Genomic DNA, 16,396 nt, shown 5'->3' with positions numbered 1-16,396 from the left:
GGACTGGTAGTTTATCCATCTATCATGTTGAGTGTGATATATTGATGAACAGTACAGAAGAGTCCAGGCTGTGCATATGTTGTAAGAAATACAAGAAAACACTATCAGCTATGCTGTCACGTCGCCGAAAAGATCAGAAGACTCATCCCAGCAGTCATACAACTTATGCGAATTTGAGTGCGTCTGAAAAAGATGAGCGTTTGAGAAATCTACACCAGGAGAGCAAAAAAGCAAAGCTTCGTGTTTGTTGATTACAAGAGAAGATTTCAACTGCAGCTACCCAAGACGGTGTAACCTTAAATGTTGATCTGCATGATGATATGAAGGCTATGATGGATGCAACCACAAAGCAAGTACATTCTATGTATCCAGAAGGATCTTTTCAATGCCTTTTTTGGGACCAACAGCAAACAGCATGCTCTATAAAGGACTCTCGGTCAATGAAGTGGCACCCACTAGTCATTAAGTGGAGCTTGTATCTCAGACATTTATCTGGAAAATCATATGAACTACTGCAGAAAACAGGGTGCATCAAACTGCCTTCACAAAGAACACTGCGTGATTACACCCACTATACATCAACTACCATCGGCTTCTCTGCAGAAACAGATCGAGAGCTTTACGACAATGCTTTTTTGAGTAACGAGCTTAACAGATATGTCTTCTTAGTCATGGATGAAGTTCATATCAAGACTGACCTTGTATATGATAAACACCAGGGTTCTTTAATCGGCTTTGTCAATCTAGGCAACACTAACAATAGACTGCTTGAATTTGAGAATGCTTTAGGTGAGACACAACATGAACAACAACTCGCAAGTTCAATGTTGGTGCTAATGGTGAGAGGCATTTTTCAGAAGTTGAACTACCCATATGCGCAGTTTGCTTGTAACAACCTCAGTGGAGAGTTGATGTTTGACCCTGTGTGGGAGGCAATATCAAGGCTTGAGAGAATGGGCTTCCGTGTTTTAGGAATTACGTGTGATGGTGCATCACCAAATCGTCGATTGTGGAAACTCCACAATGCCAAAGATGAAATGGTCTACAAAGTACCCAACCCTTTTGCACGAGAGGGACCACGTGACTTGCATTTCATATCTGATCCTCCTCATTTGCTAAAAACAATTAGAAATAGCTGGAACAGTAACAAACGAAAATTATGGGTAAGTTGATAGCTATAGCTGCAATGAGAGTACGTTATTTTTCCTTTTACATTTAGTGCAATGGTAAAGATATATCATGGGGGCACTTAGAACAACTTTACCTTGATGATACAGGAGGACCACAAGCAGTACCCCAACAAGGAGGAGTTATTAGACAAGTGAAAAAGCTGAGGTACGAGCATGTTTATTTAACGACGTTTTCGAAGATGAGAGTGGATTTAGCTGCACAAGTAAGTTCACAAGAATGTGATTAGCATGCTATATAATGCATTATACATGTGTAGGCTCTTAGTGAGACAGTGGCTAAGTCGCTTGAAGAGAATTATGGTGAAGAAGTACAGGAAACAGTCAAGTTTGTTAAAATGATCGATAAGTTTTTTGATTGCTTCAACGTATCCAATGTTGTTACTGGATATCACAGCAGGAAATCATTCAAAGATCCCTACACTTCTAAAAAGGATTTTCGTTTGCAAGTATGTTATTGGTATTATTATAATGTATGCATTGGGGTGTGACATTGTTTGTAGACAGTAGACCATTTTAGAGAACTACTTAGTAGATGTTGTACTTTATTGTTTGCTTATGCACTGCAGTGGCTTGAAGAAGAATTTTTGCCTTACTTGGAGAACTGGGAGAAAAGTGTCTATGAAAGGGAAGGATTTTCTCCAAAACAAAAGGAAATGATGTTAATGCCTAGGGAAACTCGTCTTGGCATCACTGTCACAGGTATTGCATGCAGTAATAATATATTATTTTAATTATCAATTAATCTTTTTTAGTTAAATCATTTGTGGAACTGGTTAAATACGTATTCACCATACCAGGAGTTAAAATCTTCTTGAGTGAGAGGCTTTGTCAAGATCCTCTTGAAAATTACTTTGGCTGCCAAAGGCAACGTGGAGGGAGACATGAAAACCCAAATGTCAATGATTTTTGTAAGAATAGTCAGGCACTGAAAGTAATCAATTCTGTTTGTGGAAGCATTTCAAAAGGAAATTGCCGTGGCAAGAAGCAGTCTATAGATATAGAGCAGGAGAGCAGGCCACTTAAGAAACGGTGCAAGGCTAAATGTAGGGACAAATCTTATTCTAAGCTTATAAAGCCACCAAGAGTGTTCAAAAGTAAATTGAAGTTACTGGCAGCCAAAAAGGTTTTTAAAAAGTCATTTGCTCCAAGAAAAGAATTGTTTACAGCTTCAAAATATTTGGATATTCCTGTACAGAAAGTTGTTACTGTTGATATGCCTGCCAGTTCAAGCGATAACCCTAACAGTAATGATGTGCCAGCACCAGTACTTAATGAAAAAGCAACATCAGATGTGACAGAAGCCTCCCATGAATCTTGCTCAAATGATCAGGTGAAAAGTCATAAGCATCAGCAAACTTCTGCAGAAGTAGACATTGTTGAAATGGATGAAAAGGATACACTTGCTGGCAGTCACGATAGAAATGATGTGACAGAAATGGACATATCATTTGAGCAGAAGGCCCATTCTACTGATGATGATATGATTAGTGAGGCACTAGGACCAGGACCTGCGGAGGAAGAATTATCAAGGTGTTGTACCATTACTTTAACACGTCATGACTTCTGGACTTTAAAAGATACCGGATGGTTAAATGACCAAGTAAGGCTATTCGTGATGTAGTACTTATTTTTTATGTGTTGCCATTTTCTTTTGCTAGGTGATAAACTGCTACATGAAATTAGTAGCTGAGGCCAACACAGATGTCTACGTATACTGCACATTTTTCTATCCAAAGCTTGTACGTTTTGGTTCCCAGGCAGTGTGCCGGTGGACAAAGGAAACTGATTTATTTAGCAAGAGGTTGTTGTTGGTTCCAGTGCACCTTGGAGCACACTGGTGTTTAGCAAGCATAAGCACAGCTGACCTACAGATTGTTTATTATGACTCGCTGCATGAACCAAATCCAGCATGTTTGGAAGCATTAAAATCATATATTTTAGAGAAATCATCCAACTGTGCCTCTACCACGGAATGGAATTGCTCTACTTCGCAAGGTGTTCCACAACAGACAAATAATTCAGACTGTGGTGTGTTTGTATGCAGAATTGCTCGGTGCCTGGCTAACAAAACTTCTTTCAACTTTAGTCAATGTGATATGGCTAGCATTAGGCGACAAATGGTATTAGAATTACTTCTGCAAAAGCTGTTGCCTTAAATTCCATTTTTATTATCAATTAATTAATATTTTGCTTGTATCATTTACTGTGTTGTTGTAATCACAAAATAAAGTTGTGTTATGCATAGCATTGCAAATGTTAATAATATAATATACTATAAGCTGCTATCATACAAGTCTCTTCGTAAGCTTTTTGACCACTGTGTACTCTTTTTTGCTGACTGCTTAAATTTCTCCATCCAAAAGCTCGCATATGAAAATCCACGGATAGTCACATAAAGTTGCACTATTTCCTTAAGAAGTGCACTATGTACCTCCTTCTCACCAATCTCGAAATCTGCAGTGGAAATCAGCCAATAAAATTCAACATCATCACTGGAGATAACTTTTTCAACAATCTCCTCTTTTTTTCCAGCTGCTGGGTTGCTACCAAGTAACATTTTTAGGCATTCTCTCACTTCTTCTTCTATTGCAATAAACAATATAAATGTTGTTTCTTTAACATACCATAGCCCACCTCTATCTAGTGCTAATGTCCATTCTTCAGAACTGCCACATTCACTATGTTCTTCGGGTGTGTCCTTTGTTAAAGCCATCAGGCACAATACCATCTCTTCCTTAAGCTCATGTTTACTGCGTTCGATTTTCTTATGTAAATGTCTACAAACCTAGCCGGCAGCATAACGAAGAGCATTGCCTTCGCGTTTTGTTACAGCTGGCACTGGATCAACCTTGGTTTCAGCTGTACACCCTGTCACATGATCACTAATGTATCCCCTGAACAAAATATCAGTTAAATGCTGATACAGGATAGGTGTAGCAGCCACATTAGCGGAGTCCAAAAAATTTACCCAGTCCTCTCGAAATTTCTCTGAAGAGCGCAACAGAAAAAAGTTTCTCCAAAGTTTCTCACGATTGCATGATTTCTTCTTACAAGAGCTCATTGCCTGTTTCAGGTCTTCTGACAATTTCAAAACAAATGTTGTAAAACAGTTATTGTTGGCAGCATCAAGACACCAGTCCAACAGAATCTGTGCCACTTTTCTTGCTTCAATTGCTTCTGAGGACATTATTTTAAATGAATCATCATTCAATACGCTTCTGAGTGCTTCCACAAAAGCATCTTTTGCTTTGGGACCTGCATTGAAAGAAAAAGACAGGTATGGTATAGCATAGTAAGGTATATATTATCTATGGGTATAGCTAATGAATGGCTACATCAACATAACTTGCACACAAACAAGGCCAGGCCAGGCACATCAGTGATTGAATGTTTAAGCTGTAAAAATGCCCAAATTTTGCTACCAGCGCTGGTTGTTTATTGTTAGCTATAATGACAACGAACCAGCATCGTCATTTCCATCGGATTCTCCGCTCTTCCGCTTCGAGCTCTTCTTTCTAGCACGAGTTCTTTTACGAGTTCCAGCATTCGCCATTTTATAAAACACGGACTGAATTACGGAATTACGTTACACTAAACTCGCGATACTACAACGCTGAGTGAACTTGTTGATAGGTGTTGATTGCCTCCGTTTCCAATCCCGGGTAAGGTATATATTATCTATGGTACTATACACACACAGCTACAATAAAAGCTACACAGCTACAAAAATACAGTATACTACTATACTGGTTTGTATAAAATGAACGGATCATCGCGTAAATATACTGGTGGACCGTCACGAGACCAATCAGTATTCGAAAATGGCGCGATGTGGGTGAGACTGAGAGTTTGCTCAGTATCTCGAGAGGAGTGGGTAGTTGAAGAGGAGTGATTTCTACTCAACATCTCATCCAGATGGCTACCATGTAATGTATGGGTGTACAGCTTCTTGCCGCGGAATGAGTCATCTGGTTTGTCACTGCCGGCCAGCCCTTCGTCCAGTAAAAGAAGCCAAGAGAGACAAGCCAAGGAATGCTAATGATTATTTTATGAAGATTGAATTGTGATATAAGTGTGCTGGTTTAGAATCAAAGAAAACACCTGCCTTACACGTGATAAATGCCAACTCCTATAGGCTATGGGTAAACACCTCGAACAGGCTCTGCCTTCTGTGTACACCCTCCAGTGCCTAACTGGTAAAGTAGATAATAACTGTCAACACACGTGATACGTACTGTACGTATAACCCACAATCATTTCTGTACAAAACCATACGAATGCTATGCTCTACTGTAAGGTAATTGGAGGTACTATACATGTAGTTCTGTGCTTTAGTTAGGCTGAGAAACTAGGTAACTACTCGTGTCATGCATTTTCAATAACATCTGTAAAATGTACGTAGCTACATGTGAAGTGATCGTCCAAAGATTGCATGAAAGTAATATAGTTCGAGCTGGTCAGCTAGTTGGTTCAACTCCAGATTATTGGTCCGGCTCAGGCCTGACCAACCGGACCGTCTCCTCCGGCCTTGTAGCTAAGCTGTAACAAAAAAGTTAACAAATAATTAGCCTGCATGGGTTCCAGTCATAGCTGCGGTTAGGCTATAATTGCTGACAAAGCATGTGCCCACTGCCCAATATAGGAGTACTAAATTCTTTGCATATCTAGGACACATAGAGTAGTGAGGACATAACGGTTACAGATTCTTTGCCCTGCAATTATTTTCATTCAAGTTTTCACTGTGTGGAGCTTGACTACATAGAATGTCTGAAAGGAGAGGATACAGTACCCTAGACTTGTTAACTGTAAAGCAATATAACTTTCACTAGAATTAATAACTATACTTAGCTGAAAATATAGAAGCATTTCAAGCCAAATATCAAGTTTGTAGTTAAAGCTGAAAATATGATTCAGTTTTATATCTATCAGTCTGTAATCAAGACACACGGTAGTGTGTCGTGCGGCCCAAGAAGCCGGCGCGTAACACCCTAGAGTATATTGACAGGAAGAAAGAAAACGCAATTTTCGCACCTCCGTAGCTCTGTGCTGCCTTGATGAAACAAGACGATTTTTGATGTGGACACTCCCTCCACCTTTAGCACTCCACATTCCAAATTTGAGCGAAATCGCTTCAAGCGTTCCCGAGATATGCGACTTCAAAAATTGGCTTAGTTTCTTCGTTTTTTTTTTTTCTTATTTTTCTTTCTCTTTTCGCACACTTACAAAAACTGCTATAAAACGCGAACGCCATATCCGATTGCCTTGAAATTTGGCACACAGAAGGGGGGTATAAAGGCGCATCTCGGTACCAACCTTTGCTGGAATACGATAAACAGGCAAAGAGTTATGAGCGATTATTCACTAAAAATAACACCAATATGTTGTCACGCCTACAGGGTAAACCGCGTATGGGAAGAAGCTGAAAATCGGTGGATGAATAGGTTAACTATTGAACCTCAAACCTTTTGTGGTTTGAAAGAAATCGAGCTAAAAACCAGGAAGATACAACGAAAAAACCAACAGTGAGTAACAATTATGCAATCGAGATTAGCTAATAAAAAACAACAACTTGTCACGCCTACGAGAAAAACCACTTGGGGTAATGCTTTGAAAATCACTGTACAGATGGAGTAATCATCTTAGAAAGGCTCTTCAATGGTGTAGAAGAATCAGACTTAAAGCCACGGAGTTATAACACGAAATCCAACTTGGTGTAGCAAGTGCGAGATCGAGATACTCTAATAGAGCAGTCATCCTAATAGAGCAGTCATCCTAATAGAGCAGTCACCCGAAGAGAATTCAAGAGATCAGTTAGAAACAAGTAACCTGTATAGAGATCAGCTACAAACAAGTCACCCTGTAGAGAGATCAGCCACAAACAATTCACCCTGTAGAGAGATCAGCTAGAAGAAATTACCTTGTAGGGAATTCATGCAACTATAGAAAGAGATAATTCAGCTAGAAGAAATCACCTTGTAGAGTTCAGCTACAAAGAAACCACAATGTAGAGAGTTCAGCTACAAACAAATCGCCCTGTAGAGAGATCAGCTAGAAGAAGTTACCTTGTAGAGAGTTCAGCTACAAAGAAACCATCATGTAGAGAGTTCAGCTGCAAACAAATCACCTGTAGAGAGTTCAGCTACAAACAAATCTCCCTGTAGAGAAATCAGCTAGGAGAAGTTTCCTTGTAGAGAGTTCAGTTACAAAGAAACCACCATGTAGAGAATTCATTTACAAAGTAGTGACCCTGTAGAGACATCAGCTAGAAGAAGTTACCTTGCAAAGAGTTCAGCTACATAGAAACCATTCTGTAAAGAGCTCAGCTGCAAACAAATCACCTGTACAGAATTCAGCTACAAACAAATCACCCTGTAGAGAGATCAGCTAGAAGAAGTTACCTTGTTGATAGTTCAGCTACAAACAAATCACCCTGTAGAGAGATCAGCTAGAAGAAGTTACCTTGTAGAGAGTTCAGCTACAAAGAAACCATCATGTGGAGAGTTCAGCTGCAAACAAATCACCTGTAGAGAGTTCAGCTACAAACAAATCTCCCTGTAGAGAGATCAGCTAGGAGAAGTTTCCTTGTAGAGAGTTCAGTTACAAAGAAACCACCGTGTAGAGAATTCGTTTACAAACTAGTGACCTTGTAGAGACATCAGCTAGAAGAAGTTACCTTGTAAAGAGTTCAGCTACAAAGAAACCATTCTGTAAAGAGCTCAGCTGCAAAAAAATCACCTTTACAGAATTCCACTACAAACAAATCACCATATAGAAAGATCAGCTAGAAGAAGTTACCTCGTAGAGAGTTCAGTTACAAAGAAACCACCATGTAGAGAATTCATTTACAAACTAGTGACCCTGTAGAGACATCAGCTAGAAGAAGTTACCTTGTAAAGAGTTCAGCTACATAGAAACCATTCTGCAAAGAGCTCAGCTGCAAACAAATCACCTGCACAGAATTCAGCTACAAACAAATCACCCTGTAGAGAAATCAGCTAGAAGTTACTTTGTTGATAGTTCAGCTACAAACAAATCACCCTGTAGAGAGATCAGCTAGAAGAAGTTACCTTGTAGAGAGTTCAGCTACAAAGAAACCATCATGTGGAGAGTTCAGTTGCAAACAAATCACCTGTAGAGAGTTCAGCTACAAACCAATCTCCCTGTAGAGAGATCAGCTAGAAGAAGTTACTTAGTAGAGAGTTCAGTTACAAAGAAACTACCATGTAGAAAGTTCAGCTACAAACTAGTGACCTTGTGGAGACATCAGCTAGAAGAAGCTACCTTGTAGAGAGTTCAGCTACAAAGAAACCATTCTGTAAAGAGCTCAGCTGCAAACAAATCACCTGTACAGAATTCAGCTACAAACAAATCACCCTATAGAAAGATCAGCTAGAAGAAGTTACCTTGTAGAGAGTTCAGCTACAAACAAATCACCCTGTAGAGAGTTCAACTACATACAAGTCACCCTGTAGAGACTTCAGCTAGAAGAAGGTACATTGTAGAGAGTTCAACTACAAAGAAACCACCATGTAGAGAGTTCAGCTGCAAACAAATCACCTGTAGAGAGTTCAGCTAGAAACAAGTCACCCTGTAGAGAGATCAGCTAAAAAAAGTCACCCTGTAGAGAGTTCAGCTAGAAGAAGTCACATTGTAGAGAGTTCAGCTACAAAGAAACTACCACGTAGAGAGTTCAGCTGCAAACAAATCACCTGTAGAGAGTTCAGCTACAAACAAATCACCTGTAGAGAGTTCAGCTAGAAACCACCATGTAGGGAGTTCAGCTAGAAGAAGTTACCTTGTAGAGAGTTCAGCTACAAATTTAAAGAAACCATCATGTGGAGAGTTCAGCTGCAAACAAATCACCTGTAGAGAGTTCAGCTACAAAGAAACCACCATGTAGGGAGTTCAGCTAGAAGAAGTTACCTTGTAGAGAGTTCAGCTACAAAGAAACCATCATGAAGAGAATTCAGCTGCAACAAATCTCCCTGTAGAGAGTTCAGTTAGAAGAAGTTACCTTGTAGAGAGTTCAGCTACAAAGAAACCATTCTGTAAAGAGCTCAGCTGCAAACAAATCACCTGTATAGAATTCAGTTACAAACAAATCACCCTGTAGAGAGATCAGCTAGAAGAAATTACCTTGTAGAGAGTTCAGCTACAGTAAAAAGAAACCACCATGTAGAGAGTTCAGCTGCAAAGAAATCACCCTGTAGAAAATTCTGCCACAAACAAATTGCCCTGTAGAAAGATCAGTTAGAAGAAGTTATCTTGTAGAGAGTTCAGCTACAAAGAAACCACCATATAGAGAGTTCAGCTAGAAGAAATTACCTTGTAGATAGTTCAGCTACAAAGAAACCATCATCTAGATAGTTCAGCTGCAAACAAATCACCTGTAGAGAGTTCAGCTACAAACAAATCTCCCTGTAGAGAGATCAGTTAGAAGAAGTTACCTTGTAGAGAGTTCAGCTACAAAGAAACCATTCTGTAAAGAGCTCAGCAGCAAAAAAAATCACCTGTACAGAATTCAGCTACAAATAAATCACTCTGTAGAGAGAACAGCTAGAAGAAGTTACCTTGTAGAGAGTTCAGCTACAAACAAATCACCCTGTAGAGAGATCAGCTAGAAGAAGTTGCTTTCAAGAGTGTTCAGTTACACAGAAACCACCATGGACAGTTCTGTAATAAATATATGTATTATATATATAATTTGTACATTTACTGATTAAATCAGAAATATTTAAGGTACATCTGCTTCATCTTTTCTTCTTCCTGTGGTAAAGAAAAAAAGATAGGTTAAAAAAGTCCCAAAGCAGGCCATAGGCCGGCTTTGGGGTATACAAATACAAAAAGGAGTGAAATCTAATCCAAAACAGCCAAGCTGTAAGAAAAGTGTGCGGCCCTCAAAAAGGCTATGGTGAAAAAAGATGTGAAATCCAAGGTGGCGGCCAAGAAATGGCTGTGATGGTAGGTTAATGGTAAAAATTTTAATAACGACAATTCAGGTGAATTTTGTGCCAATTGACCAAGCAGCACCAAAATTCACCTGAATTGTTGTTTTTACCATTAACCTACCATCACAGCCATTTCTTGGCCGCCACCTTGAATTTCACATCTTTTTTCACCATAGCCTTTTTGAGGGCCGCACACTTTTTTTACAGCTTGGCTGTTTTGGATTAGATATATTTAACCACACAAGCTAGGAGCCATTTTTCTAGTAATTTTTATGGGTCAGTATAGTGAAGAGGTAGCTATAGATTTCAACTTCAGTACATATGAAAGGATGTGTTTGACACAGTGCTGAAGGTCAAGAAGAAGATGTCTTATATACCATTTAGCAGAACATTAGTAAAATCCATATGAATGCTCTAATAGTAAGAGCAGTTGACTGGTATATCAATTTAACATAACCAGACATGGGTCAAGCACTTAGGTCAAGGGCTTGAAGCACTTTTCAAGAACCTGTAAAAGTGCTTAAGTACAAGCACAAGCACAAATGCTGCATTTGAGTAAATGCTTCAATACAATATGAAGTACTATTTAAGTGCTTGATATAATTACTTAATTACTTTATTAACAAACTTATACCAACATACATAATGGTGCATACAGTCATGCACCTATTGTTTTAAGTACTATTGTTATAATGAACAAACATCAATCGGTAAAAGTTTCATCTTTCAATCTGCACCTCTCAAGCCTGAAGACTTTACCTGCTACACTGAATAATTGTTCTACAGCTACACTGAATAATTGTTCTACAGGTACACCTGATAGAACAATTATTCACATTTGATAGCACCTTATGGCTGTTAAATGAGAAGCTCATTGGATCAAAGACTTTTGATAAGAGCTGGCAGCTTTTGTGCTTTAAAATGAGCTTATAAGCACTTTGAAATATAAGTAAGTACCAGCACAAGCACAAATGCTACACAGTATAACAAATACTTTTAAGCACTTCAAAACAATAATAATAAAAAAATAATATTAATAAAAAAAAAACAAGTGCTTAAGGTGTTTATAAGTACAAGAGCTTAAGGCTTGACCCATATCTGAACATATTACATTAGTCTTCAATATAATTTTGACTGCATGCTTCTCACTGCTTCTTAGAAGAACCTACATCTCTTCCCCTACATTGACCAGCAATAGAGAGAACAATACATGAAATGTGTTATATAATCATATCCAGCTTCAGCTGACAGCAGGACGTAAATCTTATTCACACTCCTTGTTACCTTTGACCATCATACTGCCATGGAACTTCCTCCCCAAATATGTATAGTAAATTAATAAATTTAAAATTAAATCACTTTCATTATTAATCTATTACATGTACTATCATAATCATTTTTGCAGTCTGCACATTAAAAATAAATAAACAAACAAATAAATAATTTGCTCACTTCAAGAAGTGTCCATTTTATAGGAAACACCGGTACACGAAGCCATTGATGATAATTAAGCTACCATATATAAATGCATTTGTACTACTAGCAAAAAAAAGATGCATGCATTGGATTCAATCACAGAAGGTCAAATGTATAAACTCCATGATGATGCATGTATTGTATGTACTGTGGTAGCTTTGCTAAAATTCATGATAGTAAAAACATCATACCCATATCATCATTGAGTTCTGAAGGAATCAGTTAATGAGTTAGCAAGTAAGTCAGTAGAAAACACTGTTTAAGTAAACTTTTTGTAGAACCTTATTAGATTTTAACTTCATGGGCTTGATGGCAACTGCAATGAAGGTAATGTGAAGCTGTTTTCTGGTAGATATTTTTGACTAAAAAATGCAAAACATTAGTGCTCCTTACTATACAATACTACAGGTCCTTTTATTCCTCCACTGTCTAGCTCCCCCCACTGTAATTAACTCCCTACAGTTTTGTAATAATTACGGCTAATACCTGTGCATTATAATCTCTTTTGATTTCTGCACAGTAATAAATTAATGTAAATATAAATACAGGTATACAAGTGTGGCCCTAGAAAACAGACCCAACAAGCCAATAGCTAAAATTGTTAGTCAATGTATATAACCATCTCATAATTAGCTGATTTTGATCAGTGTTTCTCAAAATTGCATCACTTATGTTACTATATACATGCAATCTCGTCAATGTAAGTTAAACTACAATGATTGTCTCTTGTTCAGACTGGTTTAAAATTTTACAATAGTGAGGTGATAAGAGTATAGCACAAACATACGCATAGCTACATACTGTATCTATACCAGTATACAGTATGTGGAATCATAGTTACACTAGGTATACTGCAGCTGGATAATATAACATACAAACTGAAGCTGAAAATATACACCCAACTGTTGTACACTCTCAGTAACATCATAGCTCTTTTGAAATAGTTTAGTATGTCATTTTCAATTACAGTGTATGCATAAATGGATACACTAAATGGTGACAAAAAAAAGTATGTATAGCTCTGCGAAAACCAGTCTGTAGCCTATTCAATCATTCAGCTTCACTAAAGCATAACTTAAAAATACTCAACAGTTTGAAACGTTTACTGACAAATGTGCTCACGATGTATGTTCATTCTGGTATATACAGAAAAGAAAATATCAGCTGTAAAATTCAGAATTTTAGAAAGGCAGGGTTTTTGCAAAACCAGTCTTTGCTTCTGCATTGATTAGATACATAACACATTTAGAACCAAATACAATGTTCTAAGTAATTATCAGTAATATTATGAAGTATAAAAATGAGAGGATATGTAATTGTGTTGCAGCACAATGAATACTGATATACTGATAATGTGTCAATAGAAAAGTATAAAATACATTAATATTAATGAATGCACTGTATGGTGTTGAAAATGTGATGTGTGTGATAAAATTACATAGTCACTATGTACAATGCTTTAAGATTACTTGTATTTGTCTCATTTTAATCATTAATCTTTGATGTCGTCCATTATTTCCATGAAGGACTCACGATAATGACCCATGCTGTGATGTCGCTCAAGTTCATTTCTGCAATGACAAATAATAATTATGTAGATAATAAGTTTGTACACAAAGTATATCAATTTATGTACGTACATGTCACATATAGTAGCATTTTTCCTCATGTTATCATCTATGGTGATATCAATATCATCCTTGGTTATTACTGTTTCTTTCTTATCATGATGTCTCATGTTTCTATATTTACAATGCAAAAATATCTTCTTGATGGTCTTTTGGTGAATAAATAGTTCCATTGTGATGAATACTAACAGTGGGGTAGCCAATAATATAGAAGATATTACAACTGATAACTGAGAATTAAAATTATCAACTGGAGATATTCCGACAACCAAAATCATCAATTGTAAAATTATTCCATCTAGAACATTCAGAAGCTTACTAGCATATGGTCTTATTAAAAGATGTATTAAAGCTATGAATGTACAAGCAGTAACTAACAAATATCGAGAGGTGAAATCATCTGATGAATTAATAATTACCATGACAATTAGCACTTGTCGGCAAATCATGTAATATGCTGAAAACGATCGATATCTGTCTTTGTAGCATCCTTGAAATTGATCCAACAGTGGCTTTATTCTAACAAAATTGATCTTCCTGTTTAGAAATGGCTCCAATAGAAGTAGAAGTGGCAAGCCGACCACTATTACTATTATGCATATTATTGCAATAATAGTATAGAGTAGGTGTCGACCATGAAAATACTCAAGTTCAGGAGATAAGTATGTATATACCTTGTCAACGTCATAGAATGTCAATGGCCTTATTAGCAGGAGTGAAGTTGTTGCTATTGACGTGTATGAGAGCAGCAAAAGAAAGCACAATGCTTGGATTATTCCTTTGCTGATAAATGCTGAAAATGTGGTAGAGCACCTTGCTACTAGACAGATTATTACTAGAATAAATGAAACAGCTAATGGATGTGTATAATGAATAAATTGTTGGTCTATTCCAATTAAACCATCTGTCAAGCAAAGCCGACCAAGGAACTGTGGAATTATTTTGGCAAAGCTTGACATGACACTAATAGCAGTGTATAATGTTTGAGAAGTAAATGCAGTTGGAAGGAGCAATATGTCTATCATGCTGTAGTAGTATGTGATACCATACAAGTATTGGATTCCAATTTGGTAGTACATCATGATAAATACTACCAGAACAACAGCTATCCAATATATCACTGTTAACACTGTAACTAACACTGCCTGTCCAGTAGTACACTTGTTAACATCTACACATTCGATGGAATCAAATGACAGAGTGTAACCATCTTCACAACTACCACAAGCTGTGCCTGACCTGTGTGATCCACATTGATTCGACCTTTGTGGGGAAAGGTTGTTGAAACCTGTGGTCGTTTCACAACAGCTGAAATTGCAATAACCAAATGGACATGATGTTACGGTTGGCTTTTCATCCACAATACCAAACCAATAACCTCTTTTGATAGCTGAATTGCTTCCAGAGCAGGATATGACACCACCAGCACTAAAGCATTCGCACTTGTGTTTATTATACCAGAAGCCAGGATGACAGGGTACTAATTCAATGATGACTTTAACCATTAGCCTCTTCCACTCCGAGTCACGAGAGAAATGTGAAGTAAGAGCAATTGAATAATTTTTTGCTCTGTTTGGTAGAATTTTCTTACCAATCAGACTTATATCCTGGAATTTAGTACATGATATCGAAATCATATTTTGACCATCCAGATAATAATCCTGACAACCATTAATATCAGTACAATTATCGGTGCTTATTAGAAATGGTACCACATTACCAGTTTGGTTAAAATAGTCCAGTACACATGCATCAATCACAATCTCTTGGCCAAGCATTATGTTTTGCATATAGTAAGAACGTACTCCATTAATATCATCAATAGGTTTTGTTGGTGAATGTAGTATTAGATTGTTTGGTGAAGTGGTGAGGAATTTTGAATTATTTTTGTTACTTCCTACGACATTACTTTGTAGTTGACTTGTATTCCACAACTTTGGTACCTTTACAAATATTGGATTTCCTCCAAATCTGGCATTATTTTTGTTAAAGATAATGTCTGTTGTATTAAACTTTATCAAGGACTGCTCGTCAAGTTCACAGTATGCAGCACCTCCATGATCTTCAACACTGTTATTGTAAAATATTAACTTGGAACTGTTTTTGTATTCCATATAAAAATTAGCTTTCAAGTACAATGCTCCACCCTTGCGTAAAGCAGTGTTATTACTGAATATCATTGACTTACTAGCAAATATAAGATTGGAGTCAGTAATGTACATGGCTCCACCAAACATTGTTCCTCTGTTATAAGAGAACACAGCTGTAACAAATTCTTCATAGGTAACAGTAGAGTTAAAAGCAACACGTATTGCTCCACCATTCTTTGCAATGTTATTGGTAAATACAATTGCAGTATAGTCTTTTACTGTGACATTGCTATGTTGAAAATATGTAGCTCCTCCACCATTTCTAGCCTTGTTGGTATCAAAGCTCACATTAGAATTACCTGCTAGTACAAAATAATGCCATGACATGTACACAGCCCCTCCAACATTGGCAGTGTTATTAATAAATTTTATTGAAGAATGTTGATCAAAAGTAGTTGTAGAATCCTGAGCAAAAGCATTCATTGCACCTCCTTCTAAGGCACTGTTATTAGCAAAAGTTAATTTGGAGTTTCCCTCAGCTACCAAATTGCATTGCTTAGTGCTAATAGCACCCCCATATCTTGTTGCTACATTGTTAGTAAACCTAACTGTAGTGGTCCCATTAAGTGTAACTCTACTCTGTACACACCTGAATCCACCCCCTTGCACTGCTTGATTTGTGTCGAATATTACTTTAGAATTATGCCCAAAAGTAATGTTACTTGTACTATTGCAAAACATAGCACCACCAAGAGTAAATTTTGTATTATTTGCAAACCATACTGTAGTGTTCTCAACAAATTTGACAATGCAACCTACAAAACCTACTCCTCCACCTACTTTAGGTGCTGCTACAACTTCTCCATTCAAGAACATCACTCTTGAATTTCCTGTGATTGTCATTCTACTTTTAAAGCACCAACTCCCAGCGCCATATTGGGCCTTGTTGAAACTAAATGAAATATTGGAATGATTTTTAAATGTAATGTGTGAAGCAGTAGTAAAGTATACTGCTCCACCCACTCCAGCACTATTACTGGTGAAGGCTGCAGAAGAGTTCCCTT

The 16,396-nt window shown here is 37.4% G+C and overlaps 2 protein-coding genes across 3 annotated transcripts; one reads left to right on the top strand and one right to left on the bottom strand.

Annotated features, from left to right (window-relative positions):
- Positions 1 to 3,468, top strand: LOC136237599 (uncharacterized). The gene is made up of 6 exons (XM_066027804.1): positions 1 to 1,163; positions 1,220 to 1,393; positions 1,448 to 1,636; positions 1,757 to 1,889; positions 1,943 to 2,790; positions 2,849 to 3,468. The coding sequence occupies exons 1-6, from the start codon at positions 321 to 323 to the stop codon at positions 3,344 to 3,346; spliced, it is 2,685 nt and encodes an 894-aa protein (XP_065883876.1). The 5' UTR covers positions 1 to 320; the 3' UTR covers positions 3,347 to 3,468.
- Positions 2,367 to 4,961, bottom strand: LOC136237603 (uncharacterized). 2 transcript variants are annotated; one of them, XR_010692579.1, is made up of 3 exons: positions 4,653 to 4,961; positions 3,825 to 4,445; positions 2,367 to 3,773 (listed from the first exon to the last, which is right to left on the bottom strand). XR_010692579.1 is itself a non-coding variant. In XM_066027810.1 (2 exons), the coding sequence occupies exons 1-2, from the start codon at positions 4,741 to 4,743 to the stop codon at positions 3,976 to 3,978; spliced, it is 561 nt and encodes a 186-aa protein (XP_065883882.1). In that variant the 5' UTR covers positions 4,744 to 4,961; the 3' UTR covers positions 2,367 to 3,975. The 2 variants fall into 2 exon arrangements, 1 of the variants encoding a protein (XP_065883882.1); XM_066027810.1 differs by having other exon boundaries at positions 2,367 to 4,445.
- Between the last annotated feature and the right edge of the window lie 11,435 nt (positions 4,962 to 16,396).

This window comes from Dysidea avara, chromosome 11 (assembly GCF_963678975.1).
Source record: "Dysidea avara chromosome 11, odDysAvar1.4, whole genome shotgun sequence".
NCBI classification, from domain to species: domain Eukaryota; kingdom Metazoa; phylum Porifera; class Demospongiae; order Dictyoceratida; family Dysideidae; genus Dysidea; species Dysidea avara.
Note: the sequence above shows the minus strand (reverse complement) of the source record. Positions and strands in the feature narration are given on the sequence as shown.

Coding starts and splice junctions, on each gene's coding strand:
- LOC136237603 (XM_066027810.1), bottom strand. CDS start 4,743: ATGGCGAATGCTGGAACTCGTAAAAGAACTCGTGCTAGAAAGAAGAGC. Junction 4,446..4,652: donor CGATGGAAATGACGATGCTG/GTTCGTTGTCAT, acceptor CTTTCAATGCAG/GTCCCAAAGCAAAAGATGCT.
- LOC136237599 (XM_066027804.1), top strand. CDS start 321: ATGAAGGCTATGATGGATGCAACCACAAAGCAAGTACATTCTATGTAT. Junction 1,890..1,942: donor TCTTGGCATCACTGTCACAG/GTATTGCATGCA, acceptor AATCTTTTTTAG/TTAAATCATTTGTGGAACTG. Junction 2,791..2,848: donor CCGGATGGTTAAATGACCAA/GTAAGGCTATTC, acceptor TTCTTTTGCTAG/GTGATAAACTGCTACATGAA.